The 22778-nt window shown below is 42.0% G+C and overlaps 1 protein-coding gene across 1 annotated transcript in view; it reads left to right on the forward strand.

The window, feature by feature from the left end:
* The window catches only part of plxna3 (plexin A3), a gene marked incomplete at its 5' end in the record, with an annotated part of 102772 nt that extends 80603 nt beyond the window's left edge, over positions 1 to 22169 (forward strand). Inside the window, 25 exons of the mRNA XM_074682508.1 lie at positions 670 to 766; positions 876 to 1066; positions 1150 to 1298; positions 2253 to 2373; positions 3650 to 3786; positions 3951 to 4121; positions 4272 to 4365; positions 5869 to 5988; positions 6070 to 6189; positions 6314 to 6457; positions 7563 to 7797; positions 10128 to 10270; positions 12700 to 12855; positions 12946 to 13046; positions 13140 to 13206; positions 13311 to 13457; positions 13628 to 13787; positions 16100 to 16203; positions 16576 to 16672; positions 16785 to 16862; positions 17163 to 17275; positions 18241 to 18410; positions 18558 to 18770; positions 19553 to 19703; positions 20059 to 22169. Coding sequence (XP_074538609.1) covers positions 670 to 766; positions 876 to 1066; positions 1150 to 1298; positions 2253 to 2373; positions 3650 to 3786; positions 3951 to 4121; positions 4272 to 4365; positions 5869 to 5988; positions 6070 to 6189; positions 6314 to 6457; positions 7563 to 7797; positions 10128 to 10270; positions 12700 to 12855; positions 12946 to 13046; positions 13140 to 13206; positions 13311 to 13457; positions 13628 to 13787; positions 16100 to 16203; positions 16576 to 16672; positions 16785 to 16862; positions 17163 to 17275; positions 18241 to 18410; positions 18558 to 18770; positions 19553 to 19703; positions 20059 to 20154 — 3375 coding nt within the window. The remainder of the gene's footprint in view (positions 1 to 669; positions 767 to 875; positions 1067 to 1149; positions 1299 to 2252; positions 2374 to 3649; positions 3787 to 3950; positions 4122 to 4271; positions 4366 to 5868; positions 5989 to 6069; positions 6190 to 6313; positions 6458 to 7562; positions 7798 to 10127; positions 10271 to 12699; positions 12856 to 12945; positions 13047 to 13139; positions 13207 to 13310; positions 13458 to 13627; positions 13788 to 16099; positions 16204 to 16575; positions 16673 to 16784; positions 16863 to 17162; positions 17276 to 18240; positions 18411 to 18557; positions 18771 to 19552; positions 19704 to 20058) is intronic.
* Between the last annotated feature and the right edge of the window lie 609 nt (positions 22170 to 22778).

Consider the following 22778-nt stretch of genomic DNA (forward strand, 5'->3'; position numbering starts at 1 on the left):
CAGATAACTCATTGACATAAACCAGGACAGCAGGAACTAACTTTACTGACGGAAACATGTTTGACAAATGTTCATTTGACCCAGATTTGGTTTTTAGAGTTTGACCCATGTCCCATCTGTAAACATGAAGGAAACAGAGTTCATGACCTTTACTGCTGCCAGTCAGCAGGGGGCGCTTTAGATGATTCAGTTTCACTATCCAGGAGGTGACACATCTCTGTTATTAACACAGTTCATGTATCAGCAGAATAAAGATTAGCATTAGCTTTAGCAGCGTCTGTACGCAGCAGCGTTTGCTCTGCGCTGTTCAAACAGACGCTGCTGTTCGCCTGCCGCCTGTTTGCTCCTGCTGCTGCTATCAGCTGCTATCAGCCTTTAAAGAGGTCTAAACTGTAGCTGCTGTGTTAGCTGAGCTAACATTAGCTGCACAAACAGGGTCTGTGGGTGAAGCTAATCTCCTGTATGTTTATTTAAATCTGCTCTAATCCCAGTTACAGTCAGAGCTGCTCCCAGTTTACTGTACCTCCTCCTCCTCCTCCTCCTCCTCACTCCTCCGCTCTAATTAAACCTCTGCCTCCACTGGATCATAATTAACACATCGCTGACTTTTGGCTGTCTCGATTAAAACGTGTCCGACCGTCATGACAGCGCCTCTTTCTCTCTCTGCAGTACTGGTACGAAGGCGACGAGTCCGGCGACCTCCCCGTGGACTTCTCCATCGTTTGGGACGGAGATTTTTTCATCGACAAACCTCTGACCATGAAAGGTAAAAAAAGCTGAAAAAAGAGAAGATCCTGACGCTGAAAGTTCCTGGTACCTCTGGTCAAAAAGCCCCTAAAGATCAGCAACTGACTGTTGTTGTTGTTGTTTTTCAGCGTTGTTGTATAAGTGCGAGGCTCAGCGCTCCAGCTGCGGTCAGTGTCTCAAAGCTCCGGCGGCGTTCGAGTGCGGATGGTGCACAGAAACCAGGAAGTGTCTCCTACGCCAGCACTGCCCGACGCCCGAGCAGAACTGGATGCATCACGGCCGACACAACCTGCGCTGCAGCCACCCGCGCATCACCAGGGTAAGGAATCGAACCTGAAACCTTTACTGACACTTTTGAAACGTCTAAAAACGTCTGATTAAAGCGAATGTGGTTTTTCTCAGATCGACCCTCTGACGGGGCCTCGTGAGGGCGGGACCCGGGTGACGATCGAGGGGGAGAACCTGGGGCTGCAGGTGAAGGAGATCGCTCACGTGCAGGTGGCCGGCGTCCGCTGTAACCCCGTGCCGTCTCAGTACATCAGCGCAGAGAGGTCAGTGTGTGTCAGAGGTGGAACTCAAAATGATATTTAGTGAAAAGTAAGAATCAAGTGGAAAAAAAACAGGTTGAGCAAGATTTGGAGATCTACCAAAAGCTGCTTCTGGACAAACCAGTTATAGCACCACCTACAGGCCTGGCATGCTCCCTACAGCATTTAAGTCCCTCAGCGTTTCTGTGTAAACGCAGATTTTTTCATTGTTTTTTTTTGCGTTTTTGGGGTGAAACGTCGTGTTAACAGAAACTAAATCCTATGGAGTAGTGAGAGTGCCAAAATTAAATCTATAAAAGAATAAATAAATAAATGAATTAATAAATAAATTATATAAGAAACCACAAAATGAAAGGCTAATAAAAACAGAAATACAAAGAAGAATAAAAAAATAAATAGAAAAGTGCTTAATAAATATATAAGTAAATGATTAAAGAAAGAAAGAAAGAAAGAAAAAAAAGAAAGAAAGCAGCTATAAGAAATGATATTAATCAAAGGATAAAGCCTTAAAATAAAAGTATGAATATAAAGACAAACAAATAAAAGTATTTAAATCACATTATAATGTCACTTTAAAAGCGAAGGAAATATGCACAGAAAAATATGTATGAAAAATATGTAAAAATATGTAATATATCTTTGATAGATTTATTTCTTTATTTTCTTCTTTTAAAGATTTATTTTTGTAATTTGGCACTCTTACTACTCCATAAAATGCTTCTAGGATGTTGTGTATACTGCAAATCTATCAGATAAGAAACAGCTGATTTAAATTTGCCGTGACTGCTTTGTTTTTCCCTTGCTTCTGTTTTTTTCACTAAATATCATTTTGAGTTCCTGCAAAAAAAGAAAAAAGAAATCAAATGTAACTCCATGGGTCCATATAATGATATGATATGTTGTGTGTGTGTGTGTGTGTGTGTGTGTGTGTGTGTGTGTGTGTGTGTGTGTGTGTAGGATTGTGTGCGACATGGCCGAGGCTCTCCTCCCCCACTCCCCTGGTGGTCCGGTCGAGCTCTGCATCGGCGTCTGCAGCGCCGAGTATCGAACCCTCTCCACGCAGACGTATTCCTTCGTGGTAAGTGTGTTAAAAATTCTTCCTTCTAGATATCTGCCTGGTCATAATCCACACTTTAAAATGAGATTATCAGCGCTAACATTGCTGGTTACAGGTTATTTTAGATTACTACTTCATAGCTTCCAGTTCGGATTGACCAGGACCAGAAATTTTGTAGTGATGGTGGACACAGGAGCCTAACTGTCAGACAGAAAAAGGACAAAAGAGCAAAAGAAAGAGAAACAGGAGAGAGATAGAGCACGAGCTAAAGGCTAAAAGGGCTAAACTGTTTGTGCTAATGTTGTCTCCAACCCACAGTCAGCAGTTATTCTGCAGTGGTCTGTTCAAACTTGAGAGTCTATCAATAAAATGAAGAGTGAGGTTACGTTAGCTCTGCTTGGTGAGGTTGGAGTTGGTAGATGAGCTCTGGTAGGACAGAACCAGGATTCACTAACGTTACACGTTACAGACACGTCTCAGAGCACCGGGCTGTGAGGAGAGAGAAATATAGCAGCTGCTAAACTACGCTACAAACTGACAAAGTTAGCTTGTTGTCAGGTCAGCCTACAGGTACATCGGAGCACCAGGCTGCCGATAGCACTACATATAGCCAGCTGCTACGTTAGCTTGTTGTCACATTTCAAACTGTAACGCTACGTACCTGTACTGATAAATACCTTATCTTGGCGCGTCGTATCCAGTAAAAAGTTGACTTGAACAAAGAAAATTTGTTTTGATCTGATCTCCATTTATTCCAAAACAAACACACACCTCACTAAAAGTGACAGTGTGCAGACACTCCTGGCCACAAGGGGGCAAGGGAGTGCAATCAAAACAGATCCTCCTCATAACATCTTTAAAAAATCATCATTAGGAATCAGATATTACAACTTACTGTATTCACCTTTTCAGAGTTCCAGTTTAATCCTTTCTGGAGATCTAGTAACGTAACAGATAGATTTCAGTTCAAATTCTGAATATTTTGGAATTTAAAAAAATCCATAAATATAAAGAAACACGTGTTTGTCTTGATGTGTAAGAGAGAAGGTAATTTGTTAAAGGTGTAACCTACATTTATTAAAATCTCGTACAGTTTTCAGTGATAAAAGTGTTTTAATACATAGATAGAGATCATGATTTATGTGTAACGCTGGTTTCAGAGAGATTTACAGGAAGCAGGAAAAAGAAAAAAAAAACAGATGATAAAATCAAGAGCAAAAGCAAAAAATTAACAAATAAAATAGATTTTAAAGAAATGTAAAACTCCTAAATATCTGAGATATATGTCTTCCTCCAGAGCCCCAGTTTCACCCGAGTGCGTCCAGAGAGGGGTCCGGTTTCTGGGGGAACCAGGCTGACGGTGACGGGTCGACACCTGGACGCCGGCAGCACGGTCACCGTCTACATCGACAAGGAGGAGTGTCTGTTCGTCAAGTCAGTCTGGACCCGTTACTCATGACTTCAACATGTCACATGATTTAACATCAAAATAATCCAGGAATAAGATTTTTACTTCCTGCCGTCTCTGAATGACCCTGAAACTTCTGGTTTAACGCCCGTTTATCCTCTGACTCCTCCTCCTCCTCTTCTTCATCCAGACGAACCAATCGAGAAATCATCTGCATAACTCCCGCCTCCCTCTCCGGCTCTGGCCCCGCCCCCATCCGCCTGATGATTGACAGGGCCGAGGTGACGAGCTCAGAGATCAAATACATCTACACCGAGGACCCGACCATCAGCAGCATCGAGCCCAACTGGACCATCCTCAAGTCAGTGATCCAGAACCATCCAGAGACACTTCATCACTTCAGGATAAACCAGATTATTAATCTGTGACCTGTGTGTGTGTGTGTGTGTGTGTGTGTGTGTGTGTGTGTGTGTGTGTGTGTGTGTGTGTGTGTGTGTGTGTGTGTGTGCAGTGGCAGCACAGTGATAACAGTAACAGGAACAAACCTGCTGACCATCCAGGAGCCCAAAGTCCGAGCCAAGTACGGAGGAGTGGAGACCAACAACGTGAGGAAACTTTAACAAACTCTGCTGATTTATTTAAAGGAGGGAAAAGAAAAATCAATCTGTGAAGAAGTGAAAGAGAAACGGATATAAAAAGATAAATAACTGAGTGTTTCTGAAGGGTTTAAACACTTTTAATGAACTTTGCTCATTTCAGTTCTGAGTGATCTTGAAAAAGTCTCTCTTCTAAATATCTGCCTGATCCTAATCCACACTTTAACACGAGATTATCAACATGACTACAGGTTATTTCTAAATGCTATTTCTTAGCTTCCTGATCGGGTCGGAAAGAACTAGATTGATTTACAGCATGTCTAAGTCTCCATGACAACACAAGCTAAAGGCTAAAAGATGAGCTAAGGTCTAAAATGAAGGCTAAAGGAAATAACACAGGCTAAACACTAAAACACAAGCTAGAGGCTAAAACAAAAGCTAAATGCTAAAATAGACAAGTTAGAGGCTAAAAACATGAGCCTAAGGCTCAAACACAAGCTAAAGTCTAAAAAACAGACTGAAGGCTAAAACAACAGCTTAATGCTAAGCCACAAACTTAAGGCCAAAAGAGAAGATGAAGGCTAACACATTTGCTAAGTGCTCAAATGTAGGCCAAAGGCTATGACAGGGGCTAAACGCTAAAACACCAGCTAAAGGCTAAGAAAAAGAGCTATTGATAAAATACAAGCTATAGGCTTAAACACGAGCTAATAGGTAAACATGGGCAAAAGGTTAAAGCACAGGCTAAAGGCTAAAAAACAGACTAAAAGCTAAAGAAAGAGCTAAATGCTAAGCCAGTAGCTAAAGGCTAAAACACAAACCAATGGCCCAAACATAAGCTAATGGCTAATAGATGAGCTGAAGGTTTAAACACTTGCTAAGGGCTAAAACACAAGCTAAAGCTTAAAACACAAGCTAAAGGCTTAAAAACAGGCTGAAAGCTAAAACAAGGGCTAAATGTTGAGCCAGGAGCTAAAGGCTAAAACATGAACTCAAAGCTAATACATAAGCTAAGGGGTAAAAGACAAGCTGAAGGCTAAAACATGAGTCAAGGGCTAGAATGTAGGCCAAAGGCTATAACACAGGCTAAAAGCTAAAACAAAAGCTAAAGGTTTGAAAAGGAGCTCAAGACTAAAATACAAGTTAAAAGCTAAAAAACGGACTGGTGGCTACAACACAAACTATCTTGAACTGTTTGTGCTAATGTTTATGTTTATTTTAACCATTCCAAGTCGTCTTGAACAAAGAAAAGTAGAGTGAAAAAGGAGATTGTGTAAGACTTTGGGCCAAAGGTGGCGCTGCAGTCCACTTTAAACAGATCCTCCTCACAGTCTCTTTTAGTAAAGAACCGTCTCTGATTCAACATTTTTTAACGTGTCCAAACTTTTTTGTTTTAACTAATTTCAATTTTAAACATATTTTTATTTTATTGCACTTTTCTGAACTCATGGACATTTTCAAACTGTGAACACTGGAAGTAAAAACCTGAACCTGGTTCTGGTCTTTCTGTAGTTCTGCACGGTGGTGAACGACAGCACCATGACCTGTTTGGCTCCAGGTTTGATCTACAGTAAACCAAATCCACCAGAGGGGGCGCTGCGGCCCGACGAGTTCGGCTTCATCTTTGACCAGGTAACACACACACACACACACACACACACACACACACACTTGGTGAGTTTACAGTAAAAACTGATGAATGTTTTGCTTCAGGTCTCCTCTCTGCTGGTCCTGAACTCCACCCCCTTCATCCACTACCCCAACCCCACCTTTGACCCCCTGGGGAACTCTGGGATCCTGGAGGTCAAACCGGGGTCCCCCATCATCCTCAAGGTGAGTAAAAGACGCCAACAGGTGGACGGAAGAAGAAGTAAAGTGACGCTGCTTTAACGTCAAACATGGTGTCCGAGGATTTCCACCCTGCAGTCCTGAGTCCTGGTTCTGGTTCTGGTTTCAGGGTAAGAACCTGATCCCTCCGGCTCCAGGGAACAGTCGTCTGAACTACACGGTCCTGATCGGAGAGTCCCCCTGTCTGCTCACCGTGTCCGAGAACCAGCTGCTCTGTGATTCGCCAGATCTGACGGGAGAACAGCGAGTCCTGGTGAGTGACGGCTGCTAAGCCCCGCCCACTTTCCAACCTGTTACTGGCTCCTGATTGGTCAGAATCAAACGGTTTCAAAAAAGGTATGGAGCAACACAAACAGCTGCTTAAAAAAAGAAAATGTAGTAAAAAGATAAAAGGAAAGGAAGGAAGGAAGGGTGCAAGGCTAGGTGGTGAGTAGGAAAGGGGATGAGAGAAGGATACAAGGACAGAATAAAGGAAACAAACTGTTTTTTTAAAAGGAGTGAAGGATGAAGAGAAGAACATTAGGAGAGAAGAGGGAAGGAGGACGATTAGAAAAATGAAGAAAGGAAAGAAACAAAGTAGGAAAGGGAGGAGGAGGCAAGAAAAGGAAGGATGAAAGGAAGGATAGGAGAGGAGAAGAGAAAAGGAAAGAGAGGAGAGAGGTGGGGAAGGAGTCAAGTGACAAGAGGGGGAGAGGAAAGGAAGCAGGACAGGAGAGGAGATGAGGAAAAAGAAATCAAGAGAAGGAAGGAAGTGAGGGAGTAGGAGGCAAAAGAGAAAAGGAAAGGATGAAAGAAGGAAAGAAAGCAGAGAAGGAAGCATAAGGAGGAGGAAGAGGAGGGCGGGGGTCTCCATTATAAAGGTGAAAGTCATTAAGTGGAGCTGCAGGGGATCATGGGTAATTGGTCTGATATCACAGATCAGAGGGCGACACACACACTCCCTCTCTCACTCACACACACACACACACACACACTCACACAGGGCGAAGCCATCAATAGACGTTGTGTTGGACAAACTATTGATGAATTATTTACTCATTGATCATAAATCAATCCTCTCATCTTCATCGTCTCCTCTTCATCATTAATTCATCAGTTTGTTCAAACGATGCTTCGTCTGTTTTTAATCGATGTTTATAACCTGAGAGGAAACGCTTTAATGAAACATTCATACACACGACGCCGTGAACGCTCCGATCGGATCGATACCACGGGACGGACAGGTGTGTGAGCGTCTGATAGCGCTCGTATTTCCACCTGTGTGTGTGTGTGTGTGTGTGTGTGTGTGTTTTATCCTCCACAGGTGAGCTGGATCATTACTTGTCTTCTGATTTTTACCGATGTGTGTTTCCTCTCAGATCCTGGTGGGAGGTCTGGAGTACTCCCCAGGAACGCTCCACATCTACTCGGACAGCGCCCTGACGCTGCCCGCCATCATCGGCATCGGGGCGGGCGGCGGCGTGCTCCTCATCGCCATCATCGCCGTGCTCATCGCCTACAAGAGGAAGACCAGAGACGCCGACCGCACGCTCAAACGCCTCCAGCTGCAGATGGACAACCTGGAGAGCCGGGTGGCGCTAGAGTGCAAAGAGGGTATGTTTGATTTACCCACCAAGACCTGAACGCTCGTCACGCTGACTCGTCACGCTGACCTGTAGATCTGACCGTCTGACGGGACGGGAACAGACTCTGAAAAACAACAAATATATGATTTTTAGATTATAGAGGTTTTTATACGTCAGAAAATTTCACAGATAACTGATCAAAATAATACCACTGCGGAAAAGGCCATCCAAAAAAAAAAGAAAAGGAAATTAACAAAATAATCTCAGTTATATTATTAGGGAATAAAGTTTTAACTTTGAGAAGATAAGTCATAAATTTATGATTTTTTTCTTGTAAATTTACAACTTCATTCTCTTAAATTTTACCTTTATTTTTTTAAGTTACAACCTTATTCTCCTGATTTAATATCTGTTTATCCACAAGTCAACAACTTTATTTTAGTAAGTTACGTCTTTATTTTTATTCAGTCTCTTAAATTTATGACTTTTTAGTCACATACAACTTTATGTTGTCAATTTATGACTTTTTGATCCCAAATTAACAACTTTTTTCTTGTATTTAACCACATAATATTTGTGCGTCACAACCTTATTCCTCTAAATTTTTTGACTACTTGCTTGCAAATATTCTTGTTAATTTATGACTTTTTATTTACCAATTTAGGACTTAATTTTTGAGGATCAAGACTTTATTCCTCGTAAATTAATGACGCGTTGCAAATTTACAATTTTATCATCCTTAAATTATTACTTTATTTTAATAAATTTAAACTTTTATTTGGCTTACCAACAACTTTATTCTGGTAAAAAATTACTTTATTCTTGTAAATTTACAACTTTATTCTTTAAAATTTATGACTTTTTGCTCACAAATTAACAACTTTATTGCCCTGAATGTACTTTTTTTTTTCTTGTCAATTATTTATTTATTATAGTAAATTAAGGAATTTTTATTCGCAAATTTACAAATTATTTCCTGTAATTAACAGCTTTATATTTGTGGACTTAATTCTCTTAAGTTTTTTTCCTTCCCGAGCAAATTTGAGACTTTGTTGTTCCAAATTTACGACAATAGTCTTGTAAATTTTTAACTTTTTATTCTCAAATCTACGACTTTATCCCCATAAGTTAAGACTGTTTTTTTGTGGTTCATGACTTTATTCTTACTTTTTGTTTCTTCGAACAATGTTTTTATTGAGTTTTCAACAATTTTTGAGACACGCAATTACAATTTAATAAATTCTGAGGACGATTAAATTACAAACATAAAACAAAAAACAAACAAACAAAAAAAGACATTAAATTAAAAAAAATCATAACCAAAAAAAAATTAGATAACAAAAAGTTGATACGTTGTTTCTGTCCATATTAAAGAAAATAACTTAAAGGAGTAAGTTGCTATAGTTGATTTGTTAATCATAAACATTTTCTCAGGAAACAGTTTCTGCCACAGTGACCATCATGATCACAGTCACTGACATCCACAGTTTTTACCAGCCAAACACAAGATACATGAAAAATGTCTTTATGTTGAAAATTGTTGAACACATGTAGTTTTTTCCAAAACCAAGCAGAGAGACTCTTCATCAGGTCACGTCACGTTTTTTTGGGTCAATACAAAGAAGAAAAAAAGTTTTACAGTTCACTGAAACGATAAAAACTCCTTTACTACTTTTCTGACTTCATTTAAAAATTTGACGATTTTTGGACATTTCCATACTTAGGACTTTTTTTTTTCTTTTTTACAATTTAAGCTTTGTGGGTCAAGATTAAATTATCATAAATTTATGTAATATACTCTCAAATTTGCTAATTTATCGTCCTAACTTTATTACTTTATTCTAGCAAATTTATGACCTTGTATTCCTAATCTACGATTTTTTTCTGGTAAATTTATGACTTTTATTTCCAAATTTAAAACTTTTTTTTGTTATTTAACACTTTATTTTTGTGGGTCATGACTTTATTTTCCCAAACCTTTGACTTTTTAGTCCCAAATTACAACTTTATACCCGTTAATATTCTCTTTATTCTCTGTCATAGATTAAAACCAAAGAGGCCAAAATTTCCTTTCTCAATGTTTCTAAAGACGGTTCAGTTTTTACATGTATTGTTTTTCTTGAATATTTTCTGTATTTTAATAATAAATTTGTTGTCTTCATGGTGTTTGAGCTCAGTTTGGACAGAATCAGTAAATGTAAAGATTTCCAGGATGCTCTAAAAGTGACTCCACAGTCGCTCAGATTTCTGGGAGTTCACTCTACGTGGAAACAAACTCCAAAGTGTCTTTAAATGATGTGAACCGTGAGTTTAACCTGCTGTAAAAAGCTTTTAATGAAGTCTCCGTTGGTGTTTCAGCGTTTGCCGAGCTGCAGACGGACATCCAGGAGCTGACCAACGACATGGACGGCGTGAAGATCCCGTTCCTGGAGTACAGGACGTACACCATGAGAGTGATGTTCCCGGGGATCGAGGAACACCCCGTGCTCAAGGAGCTGGATGTACGGACACACACACACACACACACACACACACACACACACACACACACACACACACTCACACACAGATATCTGCTTCATCACCTGCTGAACAGAAACAGGGGATCGTTACAGAAATAGTCAGAGTGTGTTTAAACCTGCGGCTCAGCGTGAGAGGGAAAGCGTCCTCTGTGCGTCTTTAATTAAGCGAGCGCAGCGGGACGCCGTGAGCCGCTGAAGCAGACTCTCACATCCCGACGACGACGAGGACGAGGTGTGGAAGCAGATCAGACTCTGAGAGGGAAGTTTCTGTGTTCTCAGAGCTGCTGTTAGCTTTTAATCCACTCTGAAGCGTTTTATCGTGCTTTCAGGGACAGTTCGTCTGTTTTCTGCAGGTTTTAATCCTCCGCTCGGCTCAGGTTTAATAAGAGACAGAGCTCAGCATTTTAATAACACAGAGACCAGGAACAGGTTTACTGAGAGCCGGGTCAGGTTTACAGACCAACAACACAGGACCAGGTCCCTGAGTCTCTGACTTATTGTTTTAATGTGATTATTATTATTTTTATTATTTCAGCTGGGGTTATCAGATGTGTTTTTATTCTAAAAGTCTTTGAAAAAGTGTAGAAAAATGTACCTGGAACATGAATAAGACAAAATGACGGACAGATTCTTTTCTCTTCAATATCTATTTAAAGGAAACAGACTCGAGGACAGTGTCCTCTCTAGGAATTAAAAACCCACATCAAAAACCTTCAGTGAACCTGCTGATTCCACATTTTTACCTCAGATTAGTCTGTTTTGACCTTAACATATCACATTAATCTGATTTACTTAAGGTTTTAAAAAGGAAGAAAAGCTTCTCATGAAGATCTTATTGAGACACCATGGAGATCCAGTGGAGATCTTAAAAATAAAAAAAATATTGTGACTATTTCATGAAGATCTCATGAGGATCCTCTGGACATCTGTAAAGATTTCAGGGGGGGGGGGGGGGGGGGGGGGGGGTTTCATGAAAATATCTTGGGAATCCAATGAAGACCCTGTAGACATCTGTTGAAAATCTTGTTACAATTTCATGGAGATCCCATGAAGATCTTGTGTGGATCGTGGGAAGATTTCTTGGAGATCTCAGGTTGATCTTAGGGAGATCTCTTGAAAATCTCGTGAAGATCTCATAAAGATCCCATGAGGATCTTATGAGAGTCTTGCTGAGACCTTGTGAAAAAACCCTGTGGACCTCTAAAGAGATCTTGAGGAGATATTGTGAAGATCTCTTAAAGATCTCAAATAGATCTTAGGGAGATCTCATGAAGATATTATGAAGACACAGTAGATACCAGTGGAGATCCTTTAAAAATCTCGTGACGATTTCATGGAGATCTCATGAAGATCCTGTTGACCTCTGTAGAGATCTCAGGGCGATCTCATGAAGATCTCTTCAGATCCAATGAAGATCCTGTGGAAGTCCCATAGAGATCTTGTGAAAATCTTTTTACGATTTCATGGAGATCCCATGAAGATCTTGTGTGGATCTTGCGAAAAATCTTTTGGAGATCTCACCTGGATCTTGGGGAGATCTCATAAAAATCTTGTGAGGATCTCATGAAAACCCTGTGGAGATTCATAGAGATCTTGTGAAAATCTCTTTAGGATCTAATGGAGATCTCGTGAAGATCCTGTAGACATCTGTAGAGATCTTGGGAAAATCTCATAAAGATATCTTGGAAATCCAATGAAGACCCTGTGAAGATCCCGTAGAGATCTGTTAAAAATCTTGTTACTATCTCATGGAGATCCCATGAAGATCTTGTGTGGATCTTGCGAAAAATCTTTTGGTGATCTCTTGTGTATCTCGGGGAGATCTCATTAAAATCTTGAAAGGATCTCATGAAGACCCTGTGGAGACTCCGTACAGATCTTGTGAAAATCTCCTGATGATCTCTTAGAGATCTCACATAGATCTTGTGGAGATCTCATAAAGATCTTTTTAAGACACTGTGATGATCCCGTGGAGATCTTGTAAAAATCTTGAGACGATTTCATGAAGATCTCATGAAGATATCTGTAGAGATCCTGTAGAGATCTTGTTAAAATCTTGTAAAGATCTCATAGAGATCTTATAAAGATCCTGTGGAGCTCTGTAGAGGTCTTGGGGAAATATAGAGAAGATCTCTTGGAGATCTCACGTAGATCTCGAAAGATCTCATGAAGACCCTGTGGATCTAGAGAAAATCTTGTGACGATCTCATGGAGATCTCGTGAGTATATCTTAGGAATCTCATGGAGATCTCATAAAGACCCTGTAGAGATCCCGTAGAGATCTTGTGAAGATCTCGTGGAAATCTGGAGCCACTCTAGAACAGATCATTGAACAACATGTGGGTGTGAGGTAATTTCCTGAGGTCTGTAACCGTGTCTGCGTCTCCCTCTGTGTGTCCGTGTTTCAGTCTCCGGCCAACGTGGAGAAAGCTCTGCGGCTCTTCAGCCAGCTGCTGAACAACAAGATGTTCCTGCTGACGTTCATCCACACGCTGGAGGCCCAGAGGTCTTTCTCCATGAGGGACCGCGGGAACGTGGCCTCTCTGCTGATGGCTGCTCTGCAGGTAAACCCCCGACGCTCACCTGTGGCGCTCTGAGTCTGATCGCTGACTGACGGACGCTAACAGGAAGTGGTTTCTGCTCTGTGTGTTCAGGGCCGGATGGAGTACGCCACCGTGGTGTTAAAGCAGCTGCTGGCCGACCTGATCGAGAAGAACCTGGAGAACAGGAACCATCCCAAACTGCTGCTGAGGAGGTCAGGAGCTGCTTTGACCTTTGACCTTTGACCTTTAATTAAATGATGATTATCTCTGCCTGTGATTAAACCCTTTGACCTTTGCGTGTCCAGGACGGAGTCTGTGGCCGAGAAGATGCTGACCAACTGGTTCACCTTCCTGCTGCATCGTTTCCTGAAGGTAACACCTAGCTTCCTCTCCTTCTCTCCTTGTCTCCTTGTGCTTGTCTTCTAACTGACTTCTTGAAGCTCGTCTTCCTCACTCTGACCGTCTGTCTCCCTCAGGAGTGCGCCGGCGAGCCGCTCTTCATGCTGTACTGCGCCATAAAGCAGCAGATGGAGAAAGGACCGATCGACGCCATCACCGGAGAAGCTCGCTACTCTCTGAGCGAAGACAAGCTCATCAGACAGCAGATCGACTACAAACAGCTGGTACACACACACACACACACACACATACACACTAACACACACTTTTATGTCTCAGTTCGACATCCCTGGTAATCAAATTCAAACAGCTCAGATTTCTGACGACCTGATTCACCAGAAAACGAATCTTTCAGAGACTGAAACTCGTCCTCTCTGTTCCTCTTCCCTCTCAGACCCTGATGTGTATCCCTCCGGAGGGCGAGGCGGGGACGGAGGTACCTGTGAAGGTGTTGAACTGTGACACAGTGACTCAGGTCAAAGACAAACTGCTGGACGCCGTCTACAAAGGGATCCCGTTCTCTCAGAGACCTCAGGCCGATGACATGGACCTCGGTAACCAATCACAACGCAGAGCTTACGCCACATTAGTTCATTTAACCATTAACCACGACATATCGACTAAAAAAATATGTAAAGATGAGAAACTGTTACTTCAGACTGTCTCGATATCACACGTGGCGTCCCACAGGGGTCAGTTTTGGGACCTAGATCATTTATCAAGTATATTAATTTAAGTTGTCAAGTGTCTAATTAAGTTACATAAATATTATTTAACAATGACACAAACATCTTCTGTTCTGGCAAAACTTTAAAGCAACTTCTGGATGACATCACTTCATATTTAACCAAAAAAAGAGTAAATAAAAAACGAATTTGCGGGAGTGATAATAGACAACACAATCTGCAAGAAATTTCACATTAAACACATCAAATCTAAACCGTCTCAAAGCATAGTTTAGTCCAGATATCACTCCACGTTCTGTAGATTACTGTACGGAGGCATGGCCCTTATAAAACTTTGCTTCAACCACTTTTCATTCTGTAAAAAAGAGCTACCAAATTCATTCACAATGCTGGTATTCAGACACACACTGATTGATCTACGGCACATCTAGGTCTCTATGACAACACAACGTCAGCTGACAAAGTCAGACATCTGTGTTATTCTCAGCTGAAAATGATTTCTGTGATTAATTTTGTAGTGATGGTGGACACTGGAGCCTAACTAGAAGGACAGAAGAGCAGAAGAAAGATTAACAGAAGAAAGATAGAGCCCGAGCTAAAGGCTAATTAGCCTATTCTGCAGTGGTCTGTTCAAACTTGAGAGTCGATCAATGAAATGTAGAGTGAGGTTACGTTAGCTCTGCTTGGTAGATGACTGGCAGGATATGACCAGGATTCACCAACGTCACATATTACAGACACGTCTCAGTGCACTGGGCTGCCAGCTGAGCTACATATAAACAGCCACTAAACTACGGTACAAACTGACAGTGTTTACTTGTTGTCACGTTAGCCTACAGATACGTTGGAGCACCGGGCTAACATATAGCCGACTGCTACAACATTTGCTTGATGTCACGTTTCGAACTGTAACGTTTAGAGGTTGACCGATATGGGTTTTTTGGGGGCCGATGCCGATGCCGATGCTTTCCAAATTTGGGCAGCCGATGCCGATATGCATAGCCGATTTTTCCAATTTGATATTCAGGCCGATTGTTAAATAAATATATATTTATCACATTTTTGTGAAACGCAGCAATTTCTGAGCAACTAAAAGAAATCTATTACAACAAGTCGTGTCCAGTCCTCTGAACATTTATTCAGCTTTCAAAACAATGAAATATTTTGTCTGAGTAAACACACAATGTAACAAGCAGTAGTAAACATTCACACTCTTCTTAAAATGTCAAAAAAGAAATTTAAACGTATTAATATAATTTGAACAAAAGTATGTAATGTATCCAAGTGGTTCCACAAGTTTGAGGTGCTCATCTTTTTTGTGCCTGATCAAAAATTGCGTCATTTTATACAACGGATCAAAAATCGGCTTTTTAAAAGAAAATACGGACGATGGCCGATAGAGACAAATGTCCAAATATCGGCCCAATATATCGGCCGGCCGATATATCGGTCTACCTCTAGTAACGTTATGTAACTTTACTGATAAATACCTTACCTCAGCGTGCCGTATCCAGTAAAAAGTTGACTTGAACAGAGAAAATTTGTTTTCGATTGATCTCCATTAAATTCCATAACTAACACACCTCGCTAAAAGTAATTTACAATTGTGTGCGGAGACTCCGAGCCACAAGGTGGCGAGTGAGTGCAATCAAAACAGGTCCTCCTCATAGCATCTTTAAGATTAGAAGTGTGGGTGCTACATAAAAAAGTTTCTGTATTACTGTTTGTGGAGTTCGACTGTTGAACAGACTGAGTGCTGAACTAAATCAAATTTCTCCAAAGGTTTAGATATCACAAAGTGTTAGCTTGTTGTTGGATAAAAATCTTACAGGGTATGGTAAATACATTTTAAATAAGTTGTTGGTATGATTGTATTTTGTATAAATGAATCGTTTTAAATTCACTGTACATGTTTTAAAACTGTTGATTAACCAAAGATAGTGTCAATTTTCATTTACTAAGTAAATCACAATTTGAAGGGCTGGGATTACATAATTTCATACTTCTTCCTTCCCCCTTTCTCTGATGTAAACTGAAAACCTTAAGAAGTTGTTGTCTTGTTTTGTTTACATTTTTTTTATATACAATTGAAATAAGGCTTCATTGGTTCCTTCATCGGGGACTACTTTCTGCAGCGGATGAAGCCATTTGAACGACTGACTGTGTGTTTGTGTTGACAGAGTGGCGTCAGGGTCGACTGACCAGGATCATCCTGCAGGACGAAGACGTGACCACCAAGATCGAGAGCGACTGGAAGAGGCTGAACACACTGGCGCACTACCAGGTACGCTAAACGTGTCGTAGCGTTAGCCTCAGCTCCAGGGTCAGGGTCTTAAAGTCTGACCACACGCCTGGTGTTCATGTCCCAGAATTCATTGGTTCAAAGCTCTTTCAGCGGCAGATTCAGAGCTCGTATCATCAACATCCCTTCTTCTTCTTCTCCTCCTGGCGCTAAATGAAGCCGTCTCTGCTCGGCCTCGGTCTGACTCAGTCCTCCTGTTATCAGCTCCTGCAGTGACATGCTGCAGAGAGGATCCAGATCCTTCTCTGGATAAGAATCGACTGAGTTAGCGGGCTGAATGGATAATTAGTCGGCTGATTGACGAGGCGATCGCCTGATTGGCTGATTGACTGATGTGTTGCTGTGTGTTGCCAGGTAACGGACGGCTCTCTGGTGGCGCTGGTCCAGAAGCAGGTTTCTGCCTATAACATCGCCAACTCCTTCACCTTCACCAGATCCCTGAGCAGATACGGTACCTCACACACACACACAGACACACACACTCTCACACACTCACACACTCACACACACACACACTAGCTCTGAGCCAGGAGACAGTTTCTTATCTCTCTTTGTGTCCTCAGAGTCTTTACTCCGGACGTCCAGCAGTCCTGACAGTCTGAGATCCAGAGCTCCAATGATCACCCCGGACCAGGAGACAGGTACCACACGGATTTCAAATGACCTGTTTGTAGCCTAAGAAGAATCGACCAATCAGGAGCATGCATGCAAACATTCTGTTTGCAGAGCAACAGCAGGAGTTCTAGAACTCTGAGGTCATAGACAGAATTCTGTCATTGATGACCTCAGAGTTCTTCCCCTGAAGGACAGAGAGGAGCCTCTGAGTGACTTCCTGTTTACTGTCGGACCCAGACTCAACACAAACATATGAACGGGGAGAAACCTGGGGCTTTTAATGAAGCGAGATGATAACGTGTTTTTTTTTAAATGTGTGTTTTCAGGAACTAAACTGTGGCACTTAGTGAAGAATCACGAGCACAGCGATCAGAGAGAAGGGGACCGAGGGAGCAAGATGGTTTCTGAGATCTACCTGACCAGACTGCTCGCCACAAAGGTAAGTCCCTCATTATGTTCATTTATCATTCATTCGTTCATTAACATGTTAGTGTTTTCATTTAATGGCAACTGATGAGAGAAAAGACGTACTTCTTTTGTTTTTTTTGTAACCTTCATAGCCGCAAAAGTCATAAAAACAAGCCACAAAAGGCCGGTTGTACACATATTGCTGTAAAGTGTTCCACAAAAAGTTTGTTTAATTAAAACAAGTTCACTTTTTTTTTTCTCAGTCAAGATTCAAGATTGATGAATTATTGTTTTTCTTTTGTATGAGCAGAAAAATAAATTCTGTAAGACCAGAAATGTCAATATGTATGGAAGCCTGTTTCCGCCAATAAAAAGAATTGAAGTTTTATTTTTTTTTATTAAGTCATAATTTTGAAATACTATCTCATAATCTTGACTTAGTATGTCATAATTATGACAGCAAGCTTTCATAAATATGTCCCAGTACCCCCCCCCCCAAAAAAAAAAAAAAAGATTCTTTAAAACATTTCTAGAAAGATAGAAAAATCCTAGAAAATATTTCTTTAAAATTTGATACATTACTTTAATTCAGCCATTTAAACTAAAATACATTTATCCATTCCATTGACTCATCAATTTATTTCCTTTCATGACAGGACTTCATTCAACTATTTTCCGACATATCTTCAGTCATACATGTTTAGCATTCTGCATTAGCAGTTCACCGCTAGCTGCTTCAGCATTCTGCATTCACAGTGCAATTTTCTTCAAAAATGTCTTTTCTAGTTTTGAAATACTATCTCATAATTTTGACTTTGTATGTCATAATTATGATAGCAGTTTTTATTTATTTATTTATTTATTTATTTTGTTGTGTGATAACATTGTGTTGTGTGTCGTAACTAAATTGCAGTTTGTCACATCCTAGAGTTTGAAAGAATCATCGAACTGGGCTGTTAGCATTAACTTTCCTTCATTCTGTTCTTCCGCCACTAGGGGACGCTGCAGAAGTTCGTGGACGACCTCTTTGAGACTGTGTTCAGCACCGCCCATCGGGGTTCTGCTCTCCCATTGGCTATCAAATACATGTTTGACTTCCTGGATGAGCAGGCGGACAAACGGCAGATCAGCGACCCGGACGTTAGACACACCTGGAAAAGCAACTGGTGAGATTAAACTAAGAAAACAGAGACATTTTATTTTCCCTGAGTCAGGACGCTGACAGATCAGACAAATAACTCCTGTGTGTCTCCTTCTGTGTATCTCCTTCTGTGCATCTCCTTCTGTGCGTCTCCTTCTGTGCGTCTCCTCAGCCTTCCTCTCAGGTTCTGGGTGAACGTCATAAAGAACCCTCAGTTCGTGTTCGACATCCATAAGAGCAGCATCACTGACGCCTGCCTGTCCGTCGTGGCTCAGACCTTCATGGACTCCTGCTCCACGTCAGAACACCGGCTCGGGAAAGACTCGCCGTCCAACAAGCTGCTCTACGCTAAAGACATCCCCAACTACAAAAGCTGGGTGGAGAGGTAGCTAACATGCTAACTAGCTTTAATCTCATCATCCTTAACTACTAAAACTTGGTGAAGAGGTGGCTAACAAAGCTTTTTAAATTGTTACCCCAAATGATGCTTGTGTGGGTACAGGTGGCAAACATGCTAACAAGCTAAAATACTTAAGCACTGCTAAAGCTGGGTGGTGACAAAACAAAGTTGCAAACTAACTTCTATGCAGCCTGTCATACACAACAATTGGCACTAGGTGGTGACACCCTGGCTTAAAAACTGAATTAGGTATACTCAATATTGTAACATTACATAATAACTAGCCAACATGCTAACCAGTAAAACACCTGAAGCTGTACAAGCAAGTAAAAAAAAGATCAGCAAAAAGTGCTAATTTACTGACATGACCTTCGAGAATAACCTGCTAACAAGCTAACTACTAAACAAACATTCAAATTACACTCAACAAGCTAACATGCTAAATAAGCTACAAGAGCTACCTTTAAATGTAGCTTATGTTCTGGATATTTTGAAGAGGAAGCTAAGGAAGCCATCTAAACTCTGTGCTAGCCTGCTATCTGTTGTTTATATTTAACACAAGGTGCTAAAACTGATGTAGCTAACATGCTAGCTAGTTTTTATTTGCACAATGTTACCAAGATAGTGTAACTGAGTGTTAGGAGAGAGTAACAAAATACAGTAGTTCCTTTGGCGATGAAGCTAACTTAATCTGAGAATGAACCTTTTAGCATTAGCTGTTTTGATGATACACATGGTGTGGATTCTGTGTGTGTGTGTGTTTACAGGTACTACAGGGACATTTCAAAGATGCCCAGTATCAGTGATCAGGACATGGATGCGTACCTGGTGGAGCAATCCCGCCTTCATGGCACAGAGTTCAACACACTGAGCGCGCTCAGTGAGCTCTACTTCTACATCAACAAGTACAAGGAAGAGGTGAGGAGGGGTTGAAGGTTCTTATTAAAAATACCAATATTAATTGGGTGTGTAGGGTTTCTGGCGTCTCTTCAGACAGCCTCAAGTGGTCACTCAAGGAACTACAGTTAACAACACTTCACCATTAGATCCGTATTTTAAGACCAAAGGTTGCTGCTTTCTGTGGAAGTGCCCTTAAGACCTTAGGCCCAAAGAGGCACCCTTATAGATGCCTGAACCATCTCGGCTAGCTCCAGTCCAAGCTCATTCAACTGTTAATTGTCTTTTGTCAAGAGGTTTTGCCCCACGTGTCATGGCTGAAATGACGTACGGTTAAGTTCTCGTGGTTGAAAGTGTCTTCTCTCTGTGATTGCAGATCTTGACAGCGTTGGACCGGGATGGATACTGTCGCAAACACAAACTGAGGCACAAACTGGAGCAAGCCATCAACCTGATGTCTGGGAGCAGCTGAGAGGAGGGGACGGGCAGATGGACTGATGGACTGATGGACTGATGAACGGCGGGGGAAGGAGGACGATTGGGGGACGGGGAAGCGAGGGCATTTTGTTTTTCTGAACTGTTTTCTGAACAGTCAGCGTTGGACCGAGCTGACAGCCACAGCTTCGGCCCTTTTTCCAATCAATCCATCAGCGGTTTCTGTGAAAGTTGATCGATTGATTGATTGAACACTGATTCAGCGGCTGGCTGGGACCCCAACTACCTCCGCTTGGTGGGTTTTGGGGCAGGAAATTATTTCCAAACCACTTTGGAAACATTTAAAACGTGAATTCAACACGGAACGGTGCAAAAAACAAACCCTGTGGAAGCATCTGTTGGATCTACATCACTGCAGGCGTGAGCGGGGATCAAAACCTGACTCCATGCTGAGGCCGGTTTGCCAAACAGCTGATGGGAACTTTAAAAACTTCTCTCCAGGATTTGCAGCCTGGATCCTAAGTTTCTGTTCATGAGGCTGGTCAAGTCAAGAGTTTCCAACAAACCCAACGATGTTCAGACAGTCTTAGTAAAACTGCATCAGGTCTAAGCGTGAGAGCCCCAGCATGGACTGGATGAATCAGGGCAACACGCATCAAACTGTCAGACGAGGCTTTGCAGGGACGTAAGAGCCTCTTCACTGATGTCGTCACTTTGGATCCTCCGCTTCGTGTAGATCCGGATCAGGTACAGCTCTCGAGATTTGTCATCTGGAGCATCCGACTGACACTGAAGGACTCCTGAAGATCCAGGAGGCTGTTTGAAGCTTTAATGATGGAGAAGGAAGCAAATAACGTGATGTCCCAAAAACTGATGACTTGACCTTACGATGGAATCCCGGCTCGGCGAGGAGACTTGAGGACTCAAGGCGACCTTGGATGGTTTGGCGAAGCCTCGACAGGATCTACGAGTTTCCAAATTGCTGTATGAAACGACCACTCGATGTTTTCTCTGGACAATCACTCTGTACCACAGCACACTGAGCCCGATGCCTACTGACCGACCAGTTCCTGTGTCCATACACCCTTCCTCTCCTCCCTACATCCTTGTTTCCTTTCCTTCTATCCCCAGATCTCACCCCTACCTTCTCTTGCCTTTCCTTCCTGTCTCATTTCCCTTTCCCTTCCAACCCTGCATCGTCATTGGTCAGTACTGCTGGCCTCTGGCCTCCTATTGGCCAGGAAGACTCTTTAGTAATGTACTGCCCGACCAATCAAGACTGTGGAATTTGTCAGATTCGCCAAATTAATCCAGATTAGGTTTTGAATACATTCCAGCACAGGCAAGGTCTGTAAAGAAGCAGGTTTACTTTTTATTTCAGACATGAAGGACTCACTGGAAGTGGATTGATCTGTGTTTTTCAGGACCAGAACCGCTTGAAGCACGAGGTTCTGGATTTTAGTCTGTTGGAGATCTCTTTATGGTCAGACCTTGCACACACACCCACATACAGCCATGCTTTACAGCGCCATGCGTACCGTGCCCAGGGGAAATACTGTGCAGAGCTACAAGCCCAGTGCCATGTAAAGACCGGACCGGATCGCGTCAGAGCTGGACCGGACTCGGACCAAACCCGGATGAAAAACGACCTTGAGTGGAGTTTGAACCGGAGCAGACTGAAGAACTTTTAAGACTTGTGGCCATAATTGTAAACATCAAAAAAAGAAAGATGATAATAATAATAATAATGATGATAAAGTATAAAAAAGAAACAAAAAGAAGGAAAAAAAGAAATATTGAAATGTTAACATGTAATAAGAACTCTGTGGATCGACAGTTTGGATTTTAAGGAGCTGAACTTGTATAAAGCTGAACATTATGCTACATCAGAGTCAGAGGAGACAGAGAGAGCCGAGAGACGGGGCCAACGAGTGGACCAAGATCAAACCAACCCTGCCCTCACACCACCTGGACCGGATCGTTCTGGACTGGATTGGATCGTTCTGGACTGACCCGTGGTGACTTCAGAGAACAAACTGGAGTTCTTGTTGGTGGGGGTTTGGTGAGCTGATGGGGGGGTGGGGCTGGGTGAAGCTGTGGAGGGGGTCTTGGTTCTGATGAGCTCCTCTTGTTCAGGTTGGAGAATCTGGAGCTCACACGCTGAGGGCTCAGGCTCAAATATACAAACCAACCTTACCCATAATCTGTACCACTTCTACCTTTGGACCCCGGTTTTCCCAGGTCACCAGCCTATCTTAGGGTGACCCTCAAATCTGAAATTAGATGATCTCATGGAATCCCAAAAATTAGCGCCAATCAACCAGACGTAGTTCAAAGACCTGAGCCCTGAGCCTGAGGAGCTCCGATTCTCTGAACGAACCATGTTAAATGTCGGGTTCAGGACTTTCTAATGTGTCATCACTGCACCCTTCACCCTTCATACACCTTCTTTACTTTATGTGGTGGAACATTTTCACTTTGCACAACCCAGTCACACCCTACAGGAGTCCAGCTCCAGGTCCAACACTACAATACAGACCCAAACTACAATTACTTAAAGTGACAGGGGAAGAAAAATGATGAATAGGGTTCCTGTGCACCATTAACTAACCTGTGCTAATGAGAAAGTCATTGATCAGTCAACCACTGTGTAGGTCGAAA

The sequence above is a fragment of the Halichoeres trimaculatus genome, unplaced genomic scaffold, assembly GCF_033239565.1.
Source record: "Halichoeres trimaculatus isolate MK-OKI-2021-1 unplaced genomic scaffold, fHalTri1.1 fHalTri1_scaffold_11, whole genome shotgun sequence".
In the NCBI taxonomy this organism is placed as follows: domain Eukaryota; kingdom Metazoa; phylum Chordata; class Actinopteri; order Labriformes; family Labridae; genus Halichoeres; species Halichoeres trimaculatus.